The 27,399-nt window shown below is 38.1% G+C and overlaps 1 protein-coding gene across 1 annotated transcript in view; it reads left to right on the forward strand.

Annotated features, from left to right (window-relative positions):
* The first annotated feature begins 823 nt into the window (after positions 1 to 823).
* The window catches only part of LOC126824929 (uncharacterized), a 54,033-nt gene continuing 27,457 nt past the window's right edge, over positions 824 to 27,399 (forward strand). The window contains exon 1 of the mRNA XM_050554383.2: positions 824 to 1,210. Within this exon, the coding sequence (XP_050410340.1) occupies positions 1,039 to 1,210 (172 nt within the window). The 5' untranslated portion in view covers positions 824 to 1,038. The remainder of the gene's footprint in view (positions 1,211 to 27,399) is intronic.

Consider the following 27,399-nt stretch of genomic DNA (forward strand, 5'->3'; position numbering starts at 1 on the left):
TGCCTAGATTTGAAATGTGTCAATATTACTTTGAAATTACCAAAGTGTCACAATCCTCATTGGATAATGCCTATCATATATCTTATTCAATGAAAATGGTTTTTCCCCCAAGATAAAATTTCTTTGGCTCCTAAAACTTCTTTGATTTATGTTGTTATTACATAAACCTTCATTAAGAAATAATGATACATTTATGATATTAAAATTTAATTTCGAATGGGCCTATAACACTTTTCAATAAACACATTTGAGATTATTGGTTTATCTTTTAACAAATCATCATAATCCCAAACCCAAAAGATCCCTTGACAGTTGGAATTCGATATAAGAGTAAGCCGTAGTGCCGCTGCCCGGGCAAATTTCCCTCATAGCACACTGTATGGCGTATGCCTATCTTCATTAGCCCAGTCAGAGCAGAACAGTAGGATGTTAAACTCCATTTCATTTCATTTTATTTGACAGTGGGAATTCGATATAAGAGTAGGACGAGGCGTGGCTTTCCGGGCACAATTTCCGTCATAGCACACTGAATATGGCGTATGCCTATCTTCATTAGCCCAGTCAGGGCAGAACAGTAGGATTTTAAACTCCATTTTATTTCATTTCATTTGCTGATCGGTGAAGAAATATAGGACGTTAAACCATATTTCATTTCTTTCTTTCTTCCACATGAATCTTTGTCTCAATGAAATGTGAACTACTAAAGTTGAACAACTTGTGAACTGTGTGAGACATGATGAATAACTATGTATGTCCATAGAATTAATGTAAAATGTAAACATTGACACACCGCTTATCACCACTCGACTATCGCTGGGTTCAAACTATGGCGACTCACAGACCAGCGTGCCACTACACTTACAAATCATCGTTTCATTCTAATACCCACGCGCCGTGTAGAACAGTCGGCATGTGAATCTAATACAGGGATACAGTAGTACTCGGTGGATTTAAAATGATATTAAGGGAATTATTTAGATGTTTTAAGTGTTGAATGAATGTTTTAAGTTATTTGTCGTATTGCCTTAGGATTACACAATGTGGATTGCGTGCGTGTTATTGTGTTTAGCTGTTGTTAACTCAGGGAGGAGTCAGTCTGCTGGCCCTGCTCGTCATATGATCCTCCCGCCCTCTGGTTCGGGGGACAAAGAAATAGGAATTATTATAGTTCCCGAGGAAGGAGTTAGGAGTGTGGCTTATTCTACTTTAGGTAAGGTGCATTTTATAATATTTCATAAAATTCATTAATAGTAAGAACTCCCGATAATATTAATAACAGGTGAAAAACACATACAACAACAACCAAACACAAACTAGAAAAATCACAAGACAAATCACGTACATTGTAAGCCATCAGTCAATTATCTAACCAAAGGGGGTGGGTGGGCATATAATTATATTAAATAACTAAACATATACTTTATGCAAGAGGTAAATCTGCCAACAGTAATTTACTTATCCAGACAATAATGGCCTCTCGATGTCATCGCTAGTCTACGATATTTACTGGATTACAATCCGATCTGCTGCTTAACGCTCATTGATAATTAAAGTGGATAAACGAGACTATGTTTTTTTATCGTACCGACTTTAGTAATGATGATCGAGGCTAGGCCTAAAATTCAATCGCTAAATTCTCGGTTCAGAGAGAATCAATTTGACTGAAATCTTTAGCAAATTGCCATTTCATTATCTAGTTTTTAACTATTATAGTGAGAACTGCCAGCTCTGTATCTAATCTCCCATAATGTATCTTTAACAACCGAGGAAGGCAGCAATACAGATCAATACAATTGAATAATTCCAGGCTGGCAATAAACACAAATTGGTACCCGTATCCACAGGCTCGTCAGGACTGGGCATTGGGAGCCCGAGGGGTGGGTGTGGGAGTTGGGCTTCGGTTTGAAAAAAAAACATGGACTCGCAGCCCCCACCTGTTTCCCATCCATATGTAGTTCGTTCCGACGGGTCTGACATACATACAGTTGTATTCATATGGAATAAGTGGGGTTGTAATAAGTGGATAAGTGGGGTGGATTAAGTGGGGTTGGATTAAGTGGGATTGGGGTTGGCATAAGTGGGTGGGGGAAGATTAAATAAAGTTGGAATCATCATTAAATATGCATTATGTAAAAGATCAATCTTCCTATTGTAGATCTTTCTGTTGGCTTCAAATGTTATATAAGTTATTATTTAGACATTTATTCACATGACAAGCCTATATCCAACTCACCGGACTATCGGATTTTGGAGATTTAAATGGATTAAAACACGGTCATCATTAAATGATTTAATTTAAGAATGGCGAATTTGGCGCTGGTTTCATATTGGAATTCGATACAAGGAAGCGCCGCTGTCCAAGAAAAAAAATCCCTCGTAGCACACTACATGGCTTGTGCCCGTCTTCATTAGCCCAGTCGGAGCAGAATACTAGGACGTTAAACCCCATTTCATTTCATTTCACTTCCCTCTCAAACATTGTATTCGCGAGGAAATAACCTAAGCTATAACAAAATATATTTTTTAAAAGTCATGTTTGTGTCACATGACTTGGCTGTCGCGGTAACTAGCAACGGGCGTGACGTCGGAAGAGAATTCATTGCATATAAAAGACCCTGTTGTCTTTAATCGTTGTCCAGTTATCATAAATATTGAACCCTAAGTTAATTCTGGGATTATCCTCTTCCCACATCTGTTTCCGCCGTTTTTACCTCAGAAATTGTTATACGCTTAAGTCTCTCACTTTTTCCACGCCCACTCACCATCAATTGTATCAACATACATCTATACATCAAGTGCTCCCTAAGCATAGAGTTCAGAAAATGTACGTGTGCAACTTTGACGTCACTCGAGCAGAAAGTATTTAATCATCGGGCTGACACCCTCCCATTTTCGTCCTGAATGAGCTCCATGGGTGTTTTTCAAGGAATCCAGTATATTTCTAGTAAGATTGGGTTTCTATACTTTCCAATATACCAAAATTGCCATACTTTTATTGGAAACGACCATCTGATAAATACTGTTGTGGGAAAGTATCTTTAAGTAAAACCCCCGTGTATAAGGGCGGCTTTAGAACTGAAATACGAAACAACAGGTATTCTGAAATATTTAACTCGAACGTGTTGCTGAACGTGCACTAGTGAAATATTTAAAGACGTGTGAAATCTATTTCTAGAGAGAAGAGATGCTTAGGATTAGAAGTCTGAAGTAACATTTAATACACCTTCTTCTGTTGTTAGATACCGGTGGAACTTTTATCACATGGTTTACAATACCTGGTGTTTTATTCGGGATAGGAAGCAACACATTGTAATTATAATATTAAAATTATTACATGATAGTCCTAAAAGAAAAGAAAAGGCCAGCTGTCTAGTCGTTCGGATGGGACGAAAAACCGAGGTCCCGTGTACACATTGGCGTGCACGTACGTAAAAGATCCCTTGGCAGTTGGAATTCGATACAAGAGTAGGCCATAGCGCAGCTGCCCGGGAAAAATTTCCCTCATAGCACACTGTATGGCGTATGCCCGTCTTCATTAGCCGAGGTTAGGAGCAGAGCAGTAGGACGTTAAACCCTATTTCATTTCATTTCTATAAATTATTGTTTATGAAATCTGTGGGTGTTTGGTTCGTTTCGATTAAATGCAACCCAATTAGCGGTTGTTAATATACAGACGTTAACAGTTTTTTCATCACGTGAATCATAGTACATGGTGAATTTGTGAATTTTTCGTTGAAATTGACCCCTCCCCGGGATCCGAAACAAGAGAGAGAGAGAGAAATGGGGTTTAACGTCCACTCGACACAAACTAGGTCATTTCGGGACTAACATATGGTTTAATTTTATTTCAATAATTCGCTTGCGCGTAGGGGTCTTTAGCAGTGGGAGGAAACCGGAGAAAACCCACAAGGTTGGACAGGCGACCCTACACCTTGTCACAGGGATCCGAAACAAGATGAGATTATAATAACATGGTAATCCTAAAAGGAAATACTGGTTTTATAGAAATTAGAGCTTAGCTGATTATACAATTACATGTTCTTATTATAATCTATATTCTATAATTTCATGGTTTAAATCCTAAAAAAGAAGTAATGCTGGTTTTATATAATTTAAATGTTTATACAATTACACAGAACATGTTCATATTATATTCCATACAATATTACATACAGGTTGCCGATATACAGACGCTTTAATATTCAATCTACGAATCATACATATTTTGTACATACTTAATCAGGCCACGGTTTCACAAAACATTCTTAGACTCAAGTTAAGAATTTACTCAAAATTGTTCACCTTATTTTGAAATAAAATATAGCCCTCTATAAAATGTCTGTTGTTTTAATGTATCAAATACATTAATAAGAAACTATGTGCAAATTGCTGTGTTTCTGGATCAAAGATATTTCTCATAAACAGTGATTGAAAGTTAAGTCATTTCTTAACTTAAAGGGGCTAAAATCGCTAATATTTGGAACCTAGAAATTGATACAAATGGGTCGCAACGCATATAATAATGTAATATGAATGTATATAAACTGATTTACATTCAATCTTTTATGTTTTCACTGTAATTTCTAATCATTTATGTTCGGCGAAATACGCCAGAAGTCTCAATTGAATGGCCCTCTCTAGTGCCTGGTTATTCCAGTCTACACCGATATTAGTTATTGCACATGCTCTCCAGATAAGAATATTATGGCGTCACCGTTTGACTTGACATGTGGAATATGCCTAGCCTCGTTTTTCAAGTCCCTTATTACAAATGACGCTGAAACGCATTATGGTACACGATTCGTGTACCAATGGTAAAATGTTTATTTTGTCTTAAATATTGGATATCAGAAGCCCATCTCTTCCCGGTAAGATCACAACATCAATGTTGATTTAAATTGACAAATAATTCGGGTTTTCAATGTTTATGATTTTGGATGATATTGAGTTCGAGACTTAGCTACTTTAAATCTGAGAATGTTTTGTGAAACCAGGGCCTGGGTTTCAGGAGGCTTAACGATAACACGAGTAAGGGTAATGCATAATGCAATAATATTCGAAATGAATTGTTGTTTGTCAAAGTGACAATGTCTCTTTAATACTCCAGCCTGAGAACCAGTTAAGTGCATTGAATAATTGACTGAATGATGACGACAATGAATCTTGATATTAATGAATGAAATGAACATGTAATTGACCTTTGTCCTTTTTCTAAAACACGGGAAACGTAAGTACTTGATATTTGATTACCATAACCTGTTCTTACATTGAAACAAAAACCTTTATAATGTCACGTCAATTATTCATCAACATGAAACCCGGTTTTATTGTTCGTATCGCCTATACTGACATACTTTTCATCACATATTATTTGGTATACAGGGAATTTATATGAAATGAAATGGGGTTTAACGTCCTACTGTTCTGCTCCTAAACCGGGAAATGGATCTCCCAAACTGGGCGGGGATCACGTGGCTAAGTGGGTAAGACGTGGGCTCGCTAGCCTGGAGGTCGGGTGTTCGATCCCTGCATTGTCCGAGAAAGTTTATCGGATTTTCAGACGTGGTTTCCCCTTGTCAGTGATGCAGGACGGAGGGCCTGACCAGGACAGCTGTCTAGTCGTTCGGATGGGACGAAAAACCGAGGTCCCGTGTACAAATTGGCGTGCACGTGCAAGATCCCTTGGCAGTTGGAATTCGATATAAGAGTAGGTCGTAGCGCCGCTGCCCGGGCAAAATTCCCCTCATAGCACACTGTATGGCGTATGCCCGTCTTCATTAGCCCAGTTTGGGAGCAAAACTAGGCTATAAGATCTCCTAAACTGTGCTAACAGACATGACCCATACAGTGTGCTATGAGGGAAACCACGTCTGAAAATCCGATAAAATTTCACGGCCAATGCAGGGGTCGAATACGCCCTCTCCTTACCCGCATAGCCACCATGGCTCCTTATACAAGGATTTAAAAAATGTCTTTAGAAACCGTTTCGACCTGCTCTTATTGTTATGCCGGCTGCCTTATAATAGATGTTACGCGAACAACCAGTTTTGACTCTGCGCCCCAGTTCAGCACGACTTGGCTTCCGTGTCAGCCCAACAGGCGCCACAGTGGCAATTCGGAGAAAACCGGCCCCACCTCGTTTCATTCAAATGGTATATCTCTTGTATCGATTGAAACGAACACCGCCGGCGTAATCCCTTTTCGGATTCAATCAAATGGAAGCTGTTGCCTTTTACAAAGTTTTCCCTTCTCAGAATAGAGATTTAATCCCGTCTCAGAATAGAGATTCAGAGATTTAATCCCGTCTCAGAATAGAGATTCATTCCTTTCTCAGAATAGAGATCTAGTGCCTTCTCAGAATAGCGATTTAATCAAAAGTTTTAAATTGAAATTGGACATAACATCAGTCATTTTCATTCTATTTTTTCACATTTTGTTTACATATATAAAATTTCTTGACAAACTTAATTAACCCGTCGTCTTCACACCAAGCTTTATTACAGGCTTCGGTTACAGTTTCTTTTATTTTTTATTTTGCTGATGTTTAAATTATTGACAGTTCAAGTGCTAAGTTTACATCAAATGCACCTCAGGAACAAACTTGTATTAATAAACCAGCTGTTGGCACTTACATCAACCAGAGTCAACTCTTGTGTCAATAACCGTACCACTGATAGTTTTATATTTTCAGTATTCTTCTTCCAGTAGGATTATTGTAATAATTTTAAAACTTTTCTAATTCTAATATTCTTCTGCTTCCTGGGCCCTGTTTTTCGAAATCTTAACTAAAGATACAATCCAAATTTTAGTAGATACTTCAATTTTGATTGGCTAAGCACTAAAATCAATTTAATATTAGCCAATCAAATAGCTAAAATTTGGATTTTATCTTAGATAAAATTTCGTGAAACAGGCCCCCGTATGTTAATGTATATATTGTCTTCTAGTTCTGTTAGTGTAAGGAAGTGCTAGCATGTTGCAATCCTTTATGTATATTTTTATTACTGTATGAACCTTCTAAATGGATAGTTTTAGTTACATAGATATGGCGGGTACCATACACGCGATAAGGTATGCCTACATACCCTCTTTCCACCACCCTTCCCCCCGTCCTTTCTGATAGCCGTTTGAATATAAACAAAACTCAAACTGTATGCAAAACATTGCTGTTTTTTTTTGTTTTTTTTTTTGGGGGGGGGGGGGGTATAGTTTAATGCGTGTGCGTTAGATCATAAGGTCTGTCATTGAGTCAAGTGGCGTGGTGTCGACTCCCAGCTGGCACGTGACAAGAAATATGGTTTTTCTGCGGGTCCTCCGGTTTTCTCCCACTGCTAAAGACCTCAAAGCGCAAGTCAATTTCTGAAATAAAATTGAACCATATGCTAGTCCCGAAATGACATAGTTTGTGTCAAGTGGACGTTAAACCCCAATTCTCCCTCTCTTGTTGGTTCAAGAATACAAGCATGCGAGAGAAAGCACCGGTAGTCATTATTAACACATTTCATACTATAATTTTATAGAAACCCGCTAAAAATACAGCTGATATCCTCATCAATTCCATGACGGAGAAGGTCAATAACATTCTTCTTCTGACTTTCTCATTAACCTGAAACTATTCCCTCTGTGTTTTATTCTTTCTACAGGTTCTCAAAACACGTGTCGGTAATTACCCGATACTCTATGGTACATTCCAAATGTACATCTGAATATAATTAATACTGGAATAGGTATACCATGGTCGTGTATCATTTTAAAATATGAAAATAACATTATTTGCTACAAATTGTCTTTTGGGATGTAATTAATTAATTAAACAGTAGCATACAATTAAGATAATTAAGATCTATGGTGTATCCCATTTTTAAGACAATGTTTTATTTATTAAACTGATCAATCTGATTAAAACACAGATCCTATTTCGTTTCGTTTTTATAGTTCAAAATTTCATTTTACTTGTCTTTACTACAGTAGGATCTGGAAGAGTTGTTATCATTGACGTGTTCTGGCTGCTGTGAGGGATTATCCAATGAAACAATATGTTACGGCGAGCTTTAGGCGTGTTTTTGCACTGAACTATGCGTAACCCACTAATGATATCAATGCTGATTGGTTAATCAAATGTCTGACGTCATAGGGTCAAAAGCCCCCGTATGACCTCTGACGCGACCAATCGCTATAACCGGTCATATCTTCATGTAGTGTAGACCATCGAAAGTATAAAAAAAAACGAAACGAAATATAGATCTGTATTTTAATCAGATCGTAAACTGATCGTATTGTGAATATATGGAAGCCATGGTGACTCATTGCATAATGTACTAACCAGATTGTTCTGGGTTTTATCCATGTGTTGGTCAGGAAAGTGTCTAGCTATTGTTCAGTGGTGCAGGGAAGAAGGTGTGGCAAGGAAATGAAATGGGGTTTAACGTCCTACTGTTTTGCTCCTAAACTGGGCTAATGAAGACGGACATACGCCATACAGTGTGCTATGACGGAAATTTTGCCCGGGCAGCGGCGCTACGGCCTACTCTTATATCGAATTTCAACTGCCAAGGGATCTTTTACGTGCACGCCAATTTGTACACTGGACCTCGGTTTTTCGTCCCATCCGAACGACTAGACAGCTGACCTTGTCAGGCCCTCCGTCCTGCATCACTGACAAGGAGAAACCACGCCGGAAAATCTGAATGAACTTTCTCGGCCAATGCTGGGATCGAACACCCGACCTCCAGGCTAGCGAGCCAGCGTCTTACCCACTTAGCCACGTGATCTCCGCGTGGCAAGGAACAACGTCTAGTTGAGACGAAACCCGTTGGTGTGAACGCTAAAGAACTCTTGACAGTAATGCTGGAATTCGAAATCAGCTTAGGCCGTAGCGTAGATGACCGGACAATATTTCCCTCATTAAATACTGCATGACGTGTTTTCGTCTTCATTATCCCGGTTGGTGCAGAAAAGTAGGATGTTAAACCCCATTTTATTTCGTGAATATATATCCCAGTACTCTCTCCCAATTGTGTGGCCAAATGGTTAGCGCGTGCCGCGTTGTATTACAAGGTCTGTCATTGAATCAAATGACGTGGTTTCGATTCTCCGGTTGTACGTGACAAGGAGTGGGGTCGCCTGTCCAACCTCGTGGTTTTCTCCGAGTCCTCCGGTTTCCTCCCTCTGCTAAAGACCCCTACGCGCAAATGGATTATTGAAATGAAAATTGAACCATTATGTTAATGTCGAAAAGGCATAGTTTGTTGGTGTTACCGCCTCTCTCTCTCTCTCTCTCTCTCTCTCTCTCTCTCTCTCTCTCTCGCTCTCTCTCTCCCCCCTCTCTCTCTCTCTCTCTCTCCCTCTCTCTCTCTCTCTCGCTCTCTCTCTCTCTCTTAATTGGCATTGTTATTTTACTCTGTTAGAATTTACATGCACATTCAACATTTCACACGATAAAAAGCTTGATGGATTATAACAAATCAGTGTCACTTTAACAAATATGCAAATATCAGTTGGTAAGATGTTTTCGATATATGTAAAAAAAACAAATAAAACATTTGGCTAATAGATGTCTTAAGAGATTAGTAAGCTTGAATAATGATTCATAATCCACTACGCTAAGGCATGTGCCAAATGAGAAAAATAATTAACTAATATGCAAGTATGGAATGCAGTGTTTACCCAATTAGACTGATTTTATTCTTATTAAAGCTTCTGATATAATTTGTTGGTCCAGATAAAGAAATTAAGGATTTCTCGCGTGTAGTTGATGTGTAATAAAATACTTTTGAAATTGTTATTTCAACTGTAAATAATTGAGTTCGTGAACAATCAGCGCAATAGAGAGAGAGAGGGGGGGGGGGGTAGAGAGGGGGTGAGAGAGATGGTGGGGGGGTAACGTCCACTGGACACAATCTGAGTCATTTCAATAATTCGCTTGCGCGTAGGGGTCTTTTGTAGTGGGTGGAAACCGAAGGACCCAGAGTAAACACACAAGATTGGCAGGCGACCTTACTCCTTGTCACGCACAACTGCTAAAGACCCCTATGCGCAAGCGAATTATTGAATTAAAATTGAACCATATGTTAGTCCCGAAATGATCTAGTTTGTGTCGTGTTGACGGTAAACCCTCTCTCTCCCCCTCTCTCTCTCCCCGCCCCAAAAATATCTCTCTCCCGCGCTCACTTTCCTTTATATTAACAATTTTGCTGGTGACCATTGATCCGGGACTCTCTCTTTCTCTCTCCCCCTCTCTCTCTCTCTCTCTCTCTCTTTCTCTCTCCCCCTCTCTCTCTCTCTCTCTCTCTCTCAAGACGCTGTTTCCATAGTAGGGAAGATATCTACACACATGAAGAAAAGAAAAAAGCCATCATTGTTGAAAGTTATAACGTTAAAGTTGAGACAGACAGATAGATAGTGTATACTAAGCTTGTCCATTATAAGTCCATCATAAGTTTATCATATTGTCTATCTATACATTATTATCATAACACTATGTCGGTATAGATGAAAGAAGTCATCTATCTTACATACTAACTAGACTCAGACTTATCTTACAAAAAAATAACTATAACATTCCGGGATGGACGAATAGGTTTCTAAATTTACAAAAACAAGATGGTATCTGTTATGGTAACCTTATAGTATTTGATGAATGGACAGGTGTGAATGACTTAATGACTGTTGATATTATTTATATAAGGTGTATATATAGGAGAATAGTCTATGAATACAAATAGTGTATTAGTGATTTTATATAGTGATATAAATCTACTAGTTTTAGTAACAATAGCCTATATATTACAGTAGAGATGTATAACTTTACATTGGCGATACTGATCAATCTGGCATTTCATGTCTGAGAGAGAGAGAGAGAGAGAGGGAGAGAGAGATGGGGTTTAAACGTTCACGCGACACAAACTACGTCATTTCGGGACTAACACATGGTTCAATTTTATTTCAATAATTCGCTTGCGCGTAGGGGCTTTAGCAGTGGGAGGAAACCGGAGGACCCGGAGAAAACCCACGAGGTTGGACAAGCGACGCTACTCCTTGACACGTACTACCGGGAAATCAAAACCATTTGACTCAATGACAGACCTTATGATACATCTAACCACCTCCCCTCCCCTATAGTTTACTGCCCAAGAGAATTATTGAAATAAAATTAAACCATATTTTAGTCCCAAAACCGGGAAATCAAACCACGCCATTTGACTCAATGACAGACCTTATGATACATCTAACCATCTCCCTCCCCTCCCCCATAGTATACTGCGCAAGCGAATTATTGAAATAAAATTAAACCATATGTTAGTCCTGAAATGACCTAGTTTGTGTCGAGTGGACGTTAAACCCCATCTCTCTCTCTCTCTCTCTCCATAGTAAACTAACTCTTTCTAGAACACCTGACACCACTTCTCAATGGGGGAGATCACATGGCTATAAAAGATATCATTATTTGCTCATCACAATCTGGTAAGCATTTTATCTATGCACCAGATAAAGACGAAGTTTACCATCTGTTAAATATGTCACGTGATATTCTCTTTTACAACTCTACAGTAAATACACATTAGCCTTGTACAGAAATACGATAACCTCACTAAAAAAAAATCTAACATCGCAAATTCCCAGCAGAATAAAAAAATATTTAAAAAATAAGAAATTGTCTCGATTCCATAGTAAATAAAAATTCACCCGTGAAGCGATATCATTCTATCGCAACACAAAAAAATTGACATATGATAGCCCAAGGAGGATAAATCTCAGGAGTCGCGTATTGATAGCAGAATGTAGATTTACCTGTATGGCGTAGGTAAGCCCTTAGTCAGATATATATTTGATAGGAATTCACTGAGAGAGAGAGAGAGAGAGAGAGAGAGAGAGAGGGGGGGTCGGGGGTAACGTCCACTCAACAAAAACTAGGTTATTTGTGAGAAAAACCCACAAGGTTCGGCAGGCGACCCTACACCTTGTCACGTACAAGCGGGGAATCGAAACCACGCCAGTTGACCTTATGAAACAACTCGTACACTCTAACCATTCAGCCATCCACCCCCACCCCCACTCCTTCACCCCAAATTTGAAAACAGAAATGACAATGATGAACTCCTTTAAGATCATATTCATGTAAAAATCAAAATTATATACTGAAATCAATATCCGGAATTCACCCAATAATAGAAAATATTGAAAACAGAAAGCAAGAAATGAACTAAACGGGGGTTTAACGTCCTACTTTTCTGCACAAACTGGGCTAATGAAGGAGGATATGTGTCATGTATAGCCTAGTGTACTATGGGGGACATTTTGTCCAGGCAGCGTCGCTACAACCTACTTTTATGTCGAATTCTAACAGAGAACATTATTTTACGTGTACATCAATGTATACGAGGTACCTTGGTTTTTCGTCCCACGTCCCTACGACTACAGGCTGTTTATATGATTCGTGTGTCTGGTGTGAGGTATAATGCACCACATCCTTATCTAGAACTCCACTGAGAAGAATTCACAAAAGATGCAAAATGGAAACCTCTTGATCTTTTCAAGTTGCAGCCATGATTGTTGTAAACCAAAACCCGAATAAAAAAAATTATAGAAAAAAAGTTTGTGTGAAATACAACTGTCTGGTATTAGGGTATTCAACTGATATTAACCTTTAAGATATTACAGATGTAACAGTTTCAGTAAGGGAGAACAGATCTATCGTATTCCCTGTTGAATAATTAAAGCATACCGTACCACGTGTATTTCTTAAACGTCGTTCATACGATAAATAAACGATAAACGAGTTTAAAATCGTGTGGGGGGTTGGATGGCTAAATGGTTAGCGTGCGCGCTGTATCATAAAGTCTGTCATTGAGTCGACTGGCGTGGTTTCGAATCCCCGGTTGTACGTGACAAGGAGTAGGGTCGCCTGTCCAACCTCGTGGGTTTTCTCCCGGTCCTCCGGTTTCCTCCCACTGCTAAAGACCCCTATGCGCAAGCGAATTATTGAAATAAAATTAAACCATATGTTAGTCCCGAAATGACCTAGTTTGTGTCGAGTGGACGTTAAACCCCATTTCTCTCTCTCTCTTTAAAATCGTGTGTTCACATGGATTTAGGCCAAGTCATATGAGTGATACATGAGTGGCGAAACTGTCAAATCTATTACAATTCTGTTCAACGCCTGTTCGTCTTAAAACTCCGTTTTTATTATTAGTACCGATGCCATTTTGAATCCCAAATCCATTGAATGAAACCGAATTGCACTGGATTGGTGCTCGAATGAATAGTGATTAATCATTATAATGATAATAACGATGATGATGATGATGACGATGACGAAAATAATTATAAGACCGTCGATGATGATGACCAGTACTATCATATTGAATGTGTTGATAATTAATTATGTGTATACAAATTAAAGACTTAATGATCATATGATCATGTTTTACACTGGATGACTACGAAGATAATGATGATGAAGTCGATGATGATAATGAATATTGAATAATTAAATTATCATATAATCATGTTTTACGCTGGGTGACGACGCCGGTGATTATGACGAAGTCGATGATGATAACGAATTGTATGTGAATAAAAGTTGAATAATTAATTCATCATTTGATCATGTTTTACGCTGGATGATAACGACAATGATTATGACGATGTAGATGATGATAATTTTTATGAACTGGTATACTGATGTGTTGACAATAAATTATATTTACATAACAATGAAATGATTAAATGGTCATAGGATCAGACTGAACTGTTGATGAAAACGATGATGATAAGGATGTTAGTTATAATGTGTATGTTTATATTATAATGCAATTAGATGGTCATAGAATCAGAGTGAACTGTTGATGAAAACGATGATGATATTGATGTTAGTGATAATGTGTATGCTAAATAAAGTAATTATATGGTCATAGGATCAGAGTGAACTGTTGATGAGAACGATGATGATATTGATGTTCGTGATAATGTGTATGTTTATATAAAGTAATTAGCTGATGCTTAACGATGATGATAATGATGTTGGTGTTAATGTGTATGTTTACATATAGTAATTAGATAATGATTAACGATGGTGTATAATTAAGCTACTTAAACAATTACGATGTAAAATATCCGTGTTCTCGCCATTAGCAACTCAGCATTGTAATTTCTGTTATTTATGTTATTGGTGTTACACTAATCAGTCTATGTATCTACCAGATATACTAGAACTATCAAGATATTGGGGGGGGGGGGGGTGGCCGAATGGTTAGCACGCCTGTCCAACCTTGTGGGTTTTCTCCGGGTCCTCCGGTTTCCTCCCACTGCTAAAGATCCCTACGCGCAAGCGAATTTTTGAAATATAATTAAACCATATGTTAGTCCCGAAATGACCTTTTTTGTGTCGACTGGACGTTAAACCCCATTTCTCTCTTATCGAGATATTGGTACTCTAATCAGTCGATGTATCTACCAGACATAGTAGAACTATCAAGATATTGCCACGCTGTCATTATCATTTTCCTTGCATCTTTTTCAGATACATTTATTTAAAAGGAAATAGACGTAGTCATGTTATAGCAAACTAAAGTATATATTGAAAATTCGCTCAATGAACATGCCTAAAAGCTTTTAACCAAAACACATTTTTTGTATACATCGCAGAAAACTATTCAAGACATTGCCACCCTTTCAATGCACTTTTGTTGCCATTTTACTTTCGTTTTGTTTCCGTTACATTTGTTTAAAAGAATATAGATAAGTACTGTTATAAGAAAACAAAAGTATGTATTAAGAATTCGCGCAATTACCATTCTTAAAAGCTTTCACTGAAAACACACATTTTAATACTTGCAAAGTGTGGGTCTTACTACTCATCGAGACGAACCGACATACTTTGTGTATTATTGAAAAAAAACGGTTTTGTCGGCGATCCAAAATCTTTCAATTTTGTGTGAAGGGACTATCCAGATTTGAACAGTGAAAGAGAGAGAAATGGGGTTTAACGTCCACTCGACACAAACTAGGTCATTTCGAGACTAACACATTGTTCAATTTTATTTCAATAATTCGCATGCGCGTAGGGGTCTTTAGCAGTGGGAGGAAACCGGAGTACCCATAGAAAAACCACGAGGTTGGACAGGCGACCCCCTTGTCACGTACAACCAGGGAATCGAAACCCCACTAGAAGTCTCAATGATAGACCGCATGATACAGCGCGTACGTACTAACCATTCGGCCACCCATCCCTCCCCCCGATTTGAACAGTCTCAAAAATAAAAGTCCGAGTACTTATGAAATTTAAGCGCCAAAATATATAGAGGAATGGTATGTTTACCCTGCTTATCCGGACACGTAACCCGTTTAAGATTTCGGGTCAGTTTTTTCGTTGGGTGACCTGATAATCGATTCCCGTTCCTTTTAGAGGTCTATACAGTGAATGACTCATATGCTGTCCTTGATAACGAAAGGTAAATTTCGCCTACATATTATTTTTGTAAAATAAAAGTCTGGTATTATCCAGACACCGCATAATACAGATTTGGACACTGGTCTCCATTTCCAGATGAAGATTGACGGGTTTAAGTTGTTTGAAAACGTATTACATATATTGAGTTAGTTGCTCGGCCCTAAGGTATCGGATTTTAAGGGATTTTAACACCTAATTAAACAGTTTTATTCTCTAAAATATTATCGGGATTGACCCATTAAATTTTGCATAGAATGTAGAATGTGCATATTATCCCCCCTTGTCGGTCAGATCTTGCAATACTTGGCGTGCTACAGATAAGATAACGCTTGGCGGTTCTTGTCGGTAATTCGAAGGCAGGGCTTGTTTTTGGCACATTTGACCAATCTCCCCAAATTGGCCCTGCACTAGAATTTTCCAGGCAATCCCATTAATAATTTAACTGTATACATGTATTAATCAATTACTAATTGTGAAGTAAAATATATTTGGCCTTAAATATAAAGTTATTCATATCCTGCAATGTATTCATATCCTGTAACTTCGGGCCTCACAAATTGGGCCTCGCATGTCGTAAGAGAGTAAAAATGGTTATTATTTCGACATCAGAACAGAAATTGCAGTCTTGAAAAATCTAGTGAATTCTTTTTCTTGCATTTGTTGAATAAACACAGAATAAGTTAATGGCGTCATTGCATAAATAATTTTCCACTCCAGTTTGGGCTTTTTTTTTCTTTATGAGATTTCTGACATAGATTATGATTTAGATAGCAACAGCTTTAGAGTCGTTGAAAATCTGTTCATAAATTGTATTAAGACTTCTGGAAATTTGTTTACATTTCACTCTGTGTTTTAATAATAAACTTCGTTTAGCATTTGGTTTCAGATCAAAAACTGCTTGCAGATTGTCTCGTTTCCTGATCCAAAAATCCCCATGGCCTTAAAAACTCGTCGTTTGTTAAAATATTTATCAAGGACAACAACCAGAACACTTAACAATAAGTTAGGAAGAAGAAATAAAAGCCTAGGGGTAATTGGACCAATTCAACACCGACAAAATGTGAAAGTTGAGAAAACTTCTTAGAGGTCTTTAAGAATGGCCAAATCGTAGATCTACTCATCTTATTGTTTTTGGGGCGATGCTCTTCGAAAAAAGCCCAAGGCTCCGCTAATTCAAGTACGAAACTGTGCATGCTTGTTTATTGGACAATCGCGCATCGATTGATATGACGTCAGAAATGGAAGATGGGTGTGATGATGGCAGTTTAGTGTTAAATGATAAGGCCTGTCCAATTTTTCGTCATAGGTCACGAGATATAAAGAGGGCTAGCGCCAATCCCAACCCTTACCCTAACCCTAAACCTAGTCCCAATGCTTACCCTAACTCTAACCTACAATCTCGCCAACAATCACGGGTCCTAACTTTATTTACATCTCAGCGACCTTGACAAATTGAGCTGGCCTTAATAAATAGATTTAGCCGATGATGGAATGCTCTGTTCCTTGCCCATGATAGTACGCTTATACATAATGTATCGTATAGGCTAGAGCTAGTCTTGTCATTGATCGAAATAGCAACCCGTTTCGAAAACATATTTTGACCAAATTCAAAATTAAGAGTGAACTTTGTTTAGTAGGGGTCGAGATATCTAATCAAGAGAGGGAGAGAGAGAGAGAGAGAGGGAGAGAGAGAGAGAGAAAAATAGGATTTAACGCCCACTCGACACAATCTAGGTCATTTCGGGACTAACATATGGTTCAATTTTATTTCAATAATTCGCTTGCGCTATGGGGGGTCTTTTAGCAGTGTGTGTGGGGGGGGGGGGGGGCGGAGGATCCGGAGAAAACCCACGAGGTTGGACAGGCGACCCTACTCCTTGTCACGTACATGCCGGGGAATCGAACCCACGCCAGTTGACTCTATGACAGACTTTATGATACAGCACGCACGCGCTAACTATTCTGCCATCCACCCCACCCCATCTAAGGAAGAGGTTCCGTGTTCAATCACGGTGTTGGTTAAGATAGCGCGAACATTACTCCAGAATTCAGATCAGGGTACACAAACATTATTCAATACTCCATGTCATTTCACTTTTTTTATTTACTTACGTTATTTAGCACCACAAAACACCAGGAGATGAAAATTTAATGTGTTTTCATTTTCCATTTTTTCAGTGCACTCAGAGATAATTATCGAAAAGCTTTTGAAACAAGCGTGTTGATTTCATTAAAACTCTTTATGTTTACATGTATTTCTGCACGGGGGTTCAATGTCTATATTTTTCTAGAGGCGTGTTTATCCACCCTTGATGCAAAATGGCCCACCGCAAGCTGTAAAGAGCAAAAGAAAATATCAACATATTGAATAAACTTCCGACTGGTAAAAAGATTTAATAAAGATAATACTTTATATGCAATATGGCGGTTTCAATCTTATTGTCAGTGTGTTTTCATTTTGAGTCAAGCCTTTATTAAACAGGGAGGTTGGATGGCCGAATGGTTAGCACGTGCGAGCTGTATGATAAGGTCAATCATTGAGTCAACTGGCGTGGTTTCGATTCCCCGGCTGTATGTGACAAGGAGTAGGGTCGCCCGTCCAACCTCGTTGGCTCTCTCTCTCTCTCTCTGTCTTGTGTGTGGTGTGAGAGAGAGAGAGAAATGGGGTTTAACGTCCACTCGACACAAACTAGGTCATTTCGGGACTAACATATGGTTTTAATTTTATTTCAATAATTCGCTTGCGCGTAGGTGTCTTTAGCAGTGGGAGGAAACCGGAGGACCCGGAGAAAACCCACGAGGTTGGACAGGCGACCCTACTCCTTGTCACGTACATGTGTGTGGTGTGAACTGCCTGTACTTTCTGTAAATGCTCAGTTTATTAATATTGACGCCAAACAACTTAATGCAGCGGAAAATTTGATTTGATGAAGTCGTATAATGTCTAATAGAATTTAATCTATCTTATGATTTGTGTACATTTCTGGATAATAAAATGCATTAAGTTTGTCCTCTATTTAAAGACTTGTGGGCTATCCATTCGAATTACTTCACCCATCCATGTTCCAGACAAGGCATGATTGTATCTCGTTTAACATGCGAATGACATTTTTATTAGATTCTATCCAAATTGTCAATTCTCTGGAAAGGAATGAATGCATGAATGTCATTTTGTGCTCTATCCGAGCTAATGAAGACGGGTATAAGCCATGTTGGGAGCCACGGTTGCTGAGTGGGTAATTGACACTGGTTCGCTAGTATGGATGTCGCGTGTGTTTGATCCCTGCATAGGCCGGGAAAGTTTATCGGGATTTTCCGACGTGGTTTCCCCTTGTCAGTGGTGCATGACGGGTGGCTTAACAAGGGCAGCTGTATAGTCGTTCGGATGGGACGAAAACCGAGATCCCTTAGCTGTTGGAATTTGATAAGAGTTGGTCATGGTGCTGCTGCCCTGGCAATTTTACCTCGTAGCACGCTGTATGGCGTATGCCCGTCTTCATTAGCCCAGTCAGAGTAGGACGTTAAAGTCCATTTCATTTCATTTTCCTTTCATAAGCCATGTCCTGTACTATGATGGTAATTCCAGGGGTTCAATTCCCTGGAATGAAAATTGCACCCATATTCCCAATAGCGGCATATTAAGCGATTTCTATTGTTGAGGCATATTAATAATGACGTTCACTACAAAATTTTACGAAGGGCAAATTTATTTCCCCATATCACCCAAGCCACTAGACACACTTTCAATGTCAGAATTTGTACTCTTGTTATGAAGACTAAATACGAACCATTTGGATATAAGTAATTTATACTCGTGTCAACACAATGACACAGATTTATTAGAAAGTAGATAAACACACTTGAGAGACACAAAGAAAGCTTGTGTGTTGTATTAAATAAACGATTTCTCCGGGTATGATTTCAGTCGAAACAGATCACCAGAAACAATGAAATAATTGTTCTTGACGATTTCCCTTCAACACCTCTAAGTTCATAAAATCAGATATCTCAAGTAGCAGGTTATCAACTCTTACAGTAACTTCAGTAACGCCAGGAAATATTGTTATAATACACTAGTGCAGGGAGGGGCGGGATATATTATATTTCTCATAGTAAAGACCATAGCTTATTGTAGTAGTTATTGATGGTTACTTATATTATTACACTAGTCTAGGGAGGGGCGGGATATATTATAATCAACATACTATTGACCATAGTTTATTGTAGTAGTTATTGATGGTTACTATTTCATACATTAATATACTAATCTAGGGAGGTGCGTGATATATTATATATCCCATAGTAAAGACCATAGTTTATTGTAGTAGTTATTGATGGTTACTATTCCATTTATTATATAAATACTAGTCTAGGAAGGGGCGGGATATATTATATACCCCAAAGCAAAGACCATAGTTTATTGTAGTAGTTATTGATGGTTACTTATATAGGGGCGGGATATTTATATGGTTACTTATATAGGGGCGGGATATATTAAATTCCCATAGTATAGACCATAGTTTATTGTAGTAGTTATTGATGGTTACTATTCCATATATTATTATAGATACTGGACTAGGGATGGGCGGGATATATTTTATTTCCAATGGTAAAGTATATAGCTTATTATAGTAGTTATTGATGGTTACTATTCCATATAAATATAAGTCTAGGGAGGGGCGGGATATATTATTTATCCCATAGTATAGACCATAGCTTATTATAGTAGTTATTGATGGTTACTATTCATATTTTATTATATATACTGGCTTAGGGAGGCGCGGGATATATTATATTTCCCATGGTAAAGACCATAGTTTATTATAGTAGTTATTGATGGTTACTATCTATATCCATATATTATTATATAAATACTAGTCTATGGAGGGGCGGGATATATCATATTTCCCATATTAGAAAGATAAACTGATTGTTTTATTAATGGTATTCAAAATATTAATTTTCTCACAGTAAACTATCTTATAGTTATTATATAGATATAACTATATAACTGATTATATCTAAAGAAAATATAAGTCCCCGATTCAATCCCGGTGTTAGCCCAGGAAATCGATCTTGGCCAAGGAAGTCGGTCTTGGCATAGAAAGTTCATAGTTATTTTCCGGGCGGTGTCCCCTCGTCAGTGGTACAGTACGAAACAGCCTCTAGACGTTCGGATGGAACAAAAGACCGAGGTCCCGTGTACACGTTCGTGTTCAAGTAAAAGAACCCTTGACAGATGCAATTCAAACATAAGGTTATGTCGTACCGCCGCTGTCCGAACAACTTTCCCTCATATAAATTATTACTGTATGACAGGCCTATATGCCTGTCTTCATTATCACGGATGTAGCAGAAACATATGACATAAGGCCCCATTCCATTTGATTTCTTCATTGCACGGCTTTATGTTGTATTCGGGGATCACGGTGGCTTAGTGGGTAAGACGCTGGCTCGTTAGCCTTGAGGTCGGGTGTTCGATCCCTGCATTGGCCGAGAAAGTCCATCCCGATTTTCCGGCGTGGTTCCCCTTGTCAGTGATGCAGGACGGATGGCCTGACAGCTGCTCTAGTCGTTCGGATAGGACGAAAAACCGAGGTCCCGTGTACACATTGGCGTACACGTAAAAGATCCCCTGACAGTTGGAATTCGATATAAGAGTAGGCTATATTGCCGCTGTCCGGGCAAAATTTCCCTCATAGCACACTGTATGGCGTATGCCCGTCTTCATTAGCCCAGTGCGGGGCAGAGCAGTAGGACGTTAAACCCCATTTCATTTCATTTAAATTTTATTCTATGTGGTGGATTACGAAACTCATATACCAAAGTTTCTACTAAATTGTTACAGGGCAACTGACTTTAAAGATCACGTGTTTAACCAGTAACTGAATATGGTTCGGGATTGGTTTACAATGTTCGACGGAGTAGCTAATCCCTTGGGACAAATTATAAACGCATTTGTCTACCTTTTCCTTTCATTTCATGCAGTTTTTAAAAGAAACTCAGAGTAATTGTGTAATTTAGATTTTTTTTAGTTTTAGAGTTATCCCTTGGGACAAATTATAAACGTATTTGTCTACGTTTTCCATTCATTTCATGCAGTTTTTAAAAGAAACTCATTCAAATTAATTGTGTAATTTAATTTTTTTTTAGTTTTAGATTTATCTTGTTATAAATTGTTGATAAAACAGCTGGGATTACTAGCTGGCAGTTTTCTCACGGGCGCCGAGGTGGATCAGTGAGTAAGAAAATGAAATGAAATGGGGTTTAACGCCCTACTGCTCTGCTTCGACTGGACTAATGAAGTCGAGCACATGCCACACAGTGTGCTATGAGGGAAACGTTGCCCGGGCAGCGGCACGTTTGTCTACCCTTATCTCGAATTCATACTGTCAAGGGTTATTTGACGTGCACGCACATGTGAACACGGGACCTCGGTTTTTCATCTCACCCGAACTACTATACATTGTCCCCTACGATTTTTTGCTAACTTGGAGATCCATTTTTCGTCCTTTGTTTAGGCCAATAACTCCCATCGAGATTTTGCGGCGTGGTTTCCCCTTGTAAGTTCTGGCCAGGGACAACGTATAGTCGTTCGGATAGGACGGAAAACCAAATTCCCGTGTACACAAAAGAATTCGATATAAGAGTAGGCCGTAGCGTCGTCGTCTGAGCAACATTTCCCTAATAGCAAACTGTATGGCGTATGCCCATCTTTATTAGCTCAGTCTGGGCAGAACAGCAGGACGTTAAATCACATTTCATTTCAGTTTTCTCACGATACACAGACGAGTATGCAGGCTTCTATTTACTGATAGCGCCATCTGTTATTCGCAGATTAGCCAATTATATACCTCGTTACATAATTATTCACTTGTCATCGTTGAGATTAATAATGATATCAGTATGTGGAAATATTCAAAGGTCATCAGGTCAATCACAAACAAATTATTTGACTAATTTGCTCGTACGACTGAAAGGTTAGAAATAATGTAGGAAGGTTATTTCAAATTTTGAAAAGTATCTAGATTCAAAATGAGACGAAACATGTAATATGAGTTTGGGTGGCATGTACGAGTACGAGAGAGAGAGGGGCGGGGGTAACTTCCACTAGACACAAACTAGGTCATTTTGGGACTAACATGGTTCAATTTTTATTTCGATAATTCGCTTGCGCGTCCGGGTCTTTAACAGTGGGAGGAAACCACTTTGTCACGTACCACGCCAGTTGACTCAGTGACAGACCTTATAATACAGCACCCATGTGCTAACCATTCGGCTACCCCCCCACCCCCCAATATTCAAGTAAACTAATGAAAAATTATACAAGATAATAACAAACTTGCAAAAGAAAATTAATGAAAAATAATAAAAGATAATAACAAACTTTATCTTATCGTCATATCTTGGTTCCTATCTTAGACCTGAAACGTTATCTAAATTATTAATTAGACATTTTTTAACATGAAAAGATCATAATCAACTCTCGATGACATCGGATACTCGGGATTTTAACTAGATTAGAACGGTTCGCCATTTAAAAGTTTAATTTAAAATTGGGAAATCGAGGCTAATTCTCGAATATAACAGTGCCCTGGCTCAGAATGAAGTAATCTGAATGAAATTTTGAATACTTTATAATAATAATTATAATAATAATGATAATGACTTTGTTTTCTGAGGGAACATATTTAGTAGATGAGTTATAATTTTCATCATGTCGCTCTTCCTCTTTAAAACTAGCAACTACACAGTAGCAATATTTCTTTCATTTTATATTATCTATTGTCCAGCTGTTATAGCAAGAATGGTCAGCTCCTTTTCTAAATCTTACGTAATGTATCTTTAACATATTACAAATAATAAAGTAATTACATTAGAATTATTTTTTTTATCATATCTGTGTTTATTTTTAAATTTACACTGATTAAAATACTGCATCAGATTTCGAGTTCAGAAGCTTTAATTATCGTTTTTTAATTACCAGCCGTATAAGTTATTTTGGGTGTAACTCAGAATTTAACATTTCAATTGGTGCAATTTGACAGTTGTAACACTGTATAAATAAGAGATTAGAAATATTGATAAAAATACACAATTAGCAGAAAACATCCCCAGAAGATTGTTTGTAGACTAGTTTATTTCAGTCTGATATAAACAGCTGGTTGCTGTGTTGATTTAAATCAGCTGGAAATATTTCTTACTACTTTATCAAATATCATTTACTTTTGACACTCCAGCAAGTTTCTTTATCAAATAACGTAAACTCTATTCATGTTTGTATCAATTTTGGTTATTTTATATAGAAACCAAATGTTTGTCTTATAATGCCCGTTGTTATATATAAGTATTTATGGTGTTTTAAGTAAAGCAGACCCCATTCCAATCTGGGATGGCATATACTTGTATCATGCAATATAAATGGTAGTACAATTTAAGAGAGTGGAGCTATGATTAGCATTTGAATAAAAACTTGAACACCTCAAATATAAAATGGTAGCATATGTTCAAGTGAGAGATAGAAGTGGGGGGGGGGGGCGTCCACAAACTAGGACATTTCGAGATTAACCTGTATAGTACGCTTTTGTTTCAATAATTCGCTTTAGCAGTGGGAGTAAACCGGAAGACCCAAAGAAAACCCACGAGATTGGACAGACAATCCTTTTCACGTACAACCTTGGGGGTCGAGACCATGCCACTTAACCCAATGACAGACATCGCTATCTAAAGAACACGCGTTACGGGGTACTCGACGACGCAACCACCTGTGTGTTCAGAAAGATGTAACCATGCCTAACCGTGTGCACAACACCCGTCACTAGTCGCTAGCAGGGATAGTTTTGAGAGACTACATTATTGGATACATTATTTTCCTTAACCGAGAAATATCGCTTTCTAAATAAAAAAAAAACAAATAAGAAAAAACTAAAATGTATAATCGTCAGGAATTTTAAGCTATCCCATATTTTTCCGTTTGAATAACATTCTACTCGCCCCTAAAATCTTTATCAATGATATTAATAACAGAATGTAAAACATGAACAGACTTAGATCTCGGCATGTCAATATGTTCTTATTTTTAAAGGATAGTCTTCCACACCTTTTCTGGCTGTTTCAAATGGTTTTGATTTAGCTTTAACTGTCTGTCATCCAAATATTAAAAATATTTGTTCGTTTTTTATATAAAATTAAAATAAACAAATTCGCCTAATGAAAACCTGAATCTCCTGTATAATACAACAGTAGAAGACAAAACAAAAAAAATGAAGAAAGTAACTATTTTGGTTACATGAATCAAATAATAGGATGAAAAACATAAAAAAACCCATGGAATTCTTAGTAAAGGGTACAATGACAACATATATATTGCTGAAGCTGGTATGTATACTAATGCTAGGTTCCTACTATCACGATTCCCGCTACTGTTCTGCTCCTAAACTGGGCTAATGAAGACGGGCATACCCCATACAGTGTGCTATGAGGGAAATTTTGCCCGGGCAGGTGCGCTACGGCATATCATTAAATCAAATTTCAACTGCCAATGGATCTTTTACGTGCACGCCAATGTGTACACGGGACCTCGGTTTTTCGTCCCATCCGAACGACTAGACAGCTGTTCTTGTCAGGCCCTCCGTCCTGCATCACTGACAAGGGGAAATCACCGCTACGATGGAAATCGTGGTTTTAATTGTGTAGTATTCGTGGTGATCCTGTCAGGTCTCATATGAGGCCAGTCGTAAAAATCGTGTAGATCGTATCGAAACGCATCGAAACGCATCCGAACGTATCCAAATATACTAATCCTATCGTAACGCATCGCACAACAATGTTGATAAAATGTAGAGGAGGCTCACTATCCAGGCGGTCACACGTTCGAACTCAGTGTTGACCAAGAAATATCCTTGGTATTTTTCAGTGGAAATAAAAACAAAGATCACTTGTATTTTATTGATATGACGTTGAGGATCCCTTGACATTTGTAAATCAAATGCGAGTAAATAAAATGAAACGGGGTTTAACGTCCTACTGTTCTGCTCCGACTGGGTTAATAAAGACGGACATACACTATACAGTGTGCTAAATCGGAAACTGTGTCCGGACTGCGGCGCTATGGCCTATCCTTATATCGAATTCCAACTGCCAAGGGATCTTTTATGTACACGCAAATGATTACATGGGACTTCGTTGTTTCTCCATTGACAAGGAGAAACCACGCCGGAAAATCACACTGAACTTTCTCGGCCAACATCGGGCGCGAACCCTTCAAATAAAAGTAGTCCCCAGTTTCATTGCCCGGGCACCCCACACTTCCAACATATATGTAGCACACTATTGGTGCAGAAAGCTAACCCGTTAAACCCCATTACAACTAATTTTATTTCATTTGTTCCAATAAATCATTCCAAATATTTAGTAATGTTATAATTTCCTAGATGGTAGCCACATTTCTCTAAGATTAAAGTTGATATTGGAGACTAAATATGTCAAGAATTTAAGAATGGTATTATTATATGTTGGTAGTGTTACATTTCCTTTATTTAGTAATGACTAATAGATTCAAACATCTGTATACATTATGGTCAGTTTAAAGTTTATTGACTAATCAAAACCACATTGCCTAATGTAACCCGACTGTGGCTAAGTGGGTAAGGCGCTGGCTCGCTAGCCTGGAGGTCGGGTGTTCGATCCCTGCATTGGCCGAGAAAGTTCATCTCGATTTTCCGGCGTGGTTTCCCCTTGTCAGTGATGCAGAACGGAGGGCCTGACAAGGACAGTTGCCTAGTCGTTCGGATGGGATGAAAAACCGAGGTCCCGTGTACACATTGGCGTGCACGTAAAAGATGCCTTGGCAGTTGGAATTCGATTGAAGAGTAGGCCGTAGCGCCGCTGCCCGGGCAAAGTTTCCCTCATAGCACACTGTATGGCGTATGCCCGTCTTCAATTAGCCCAGGTTAGAAGCAGAAGAGTAGGACGTTAAACCCATTTCATTTCATTTCTTTATTCTTATCAAACCCCCCTTTTTTTTAAATAGTTTAAAAAATAAGTTAAACATACATTATGCAAGAGCTAAATCTGTCTATTACAGGTCTTTCTTTGGGTCTGAAATTTTATATATACTACTAATTAGTAATTAATTAACTTATCCAGACCATAATCAAATCTCAATGCCGTCGTTAGCCTGCGATATTAGTTGGATTTCAATCCGATTTGCCACTCAACGCTCATTGATAATGAACTGACAGTTCTCACTATAATAGTTAAAAACTAGATAATGTAAAGGGAATTTGATGAGAATTTCAGTCAAATTGATCCACTGTGAACTGAGAATTTAGCGATTGAATTTCAGGCCAAGCCTCGATCATCATTACTAAAGTCGGTACGATAAAAACATAGTCTGGATTATCCAGATTTTGATTTAATCATCAATTAGGTTGGGAAGCAGATCAGATTCAAATCCAGTTAATATCGGGGGCTAACGATGGCACCGAGAGTTGATTATGGTCTGGATAAGTTAATTAATGTCTAATCAATAATTTATATAACATTTCAGGCCTAAAGAAAGACTTGCAATAGGCAGATTTAGTTCTTGCATAATGTATGTTTGATGTCTAATTAATAAATTGTCTAAGAATAAACACGGCCATTTTGTTACCCATCCACAATCGAGACAATATGGCTCTATACCAATGCGTTTAAAGCCATTGATATAGATAATAGAGATGTAACCAGAGTTTTTTTGTCGAACATAATGTCATGAACTATAATAATGCATGTGTCGTTTATACATATCATACGTTTCACCTGCTCTTTTTTCTCTAACATAATGTCATGATCTATAATTCATGCACGTGCTGATATAATTCATAATATTCAACATATGATCCACATACTTATATGCAGACATGTTTCTTAAAGATGCAACCTCACTTTAATATGGCGCAGGGTTG

Source organism: Patella vulgata, chromosome 6 (assembly GCF_932274485.2).
Source record: "Patella vulgata chromosome 6, xgPatVulg1.2, whole genome shotgun sequence".
Lineage (NCBI taxonomy): Eukaryota > Metazoa > Mollusca > Gastropoda > Patellidae > Patella > Patella vulgata.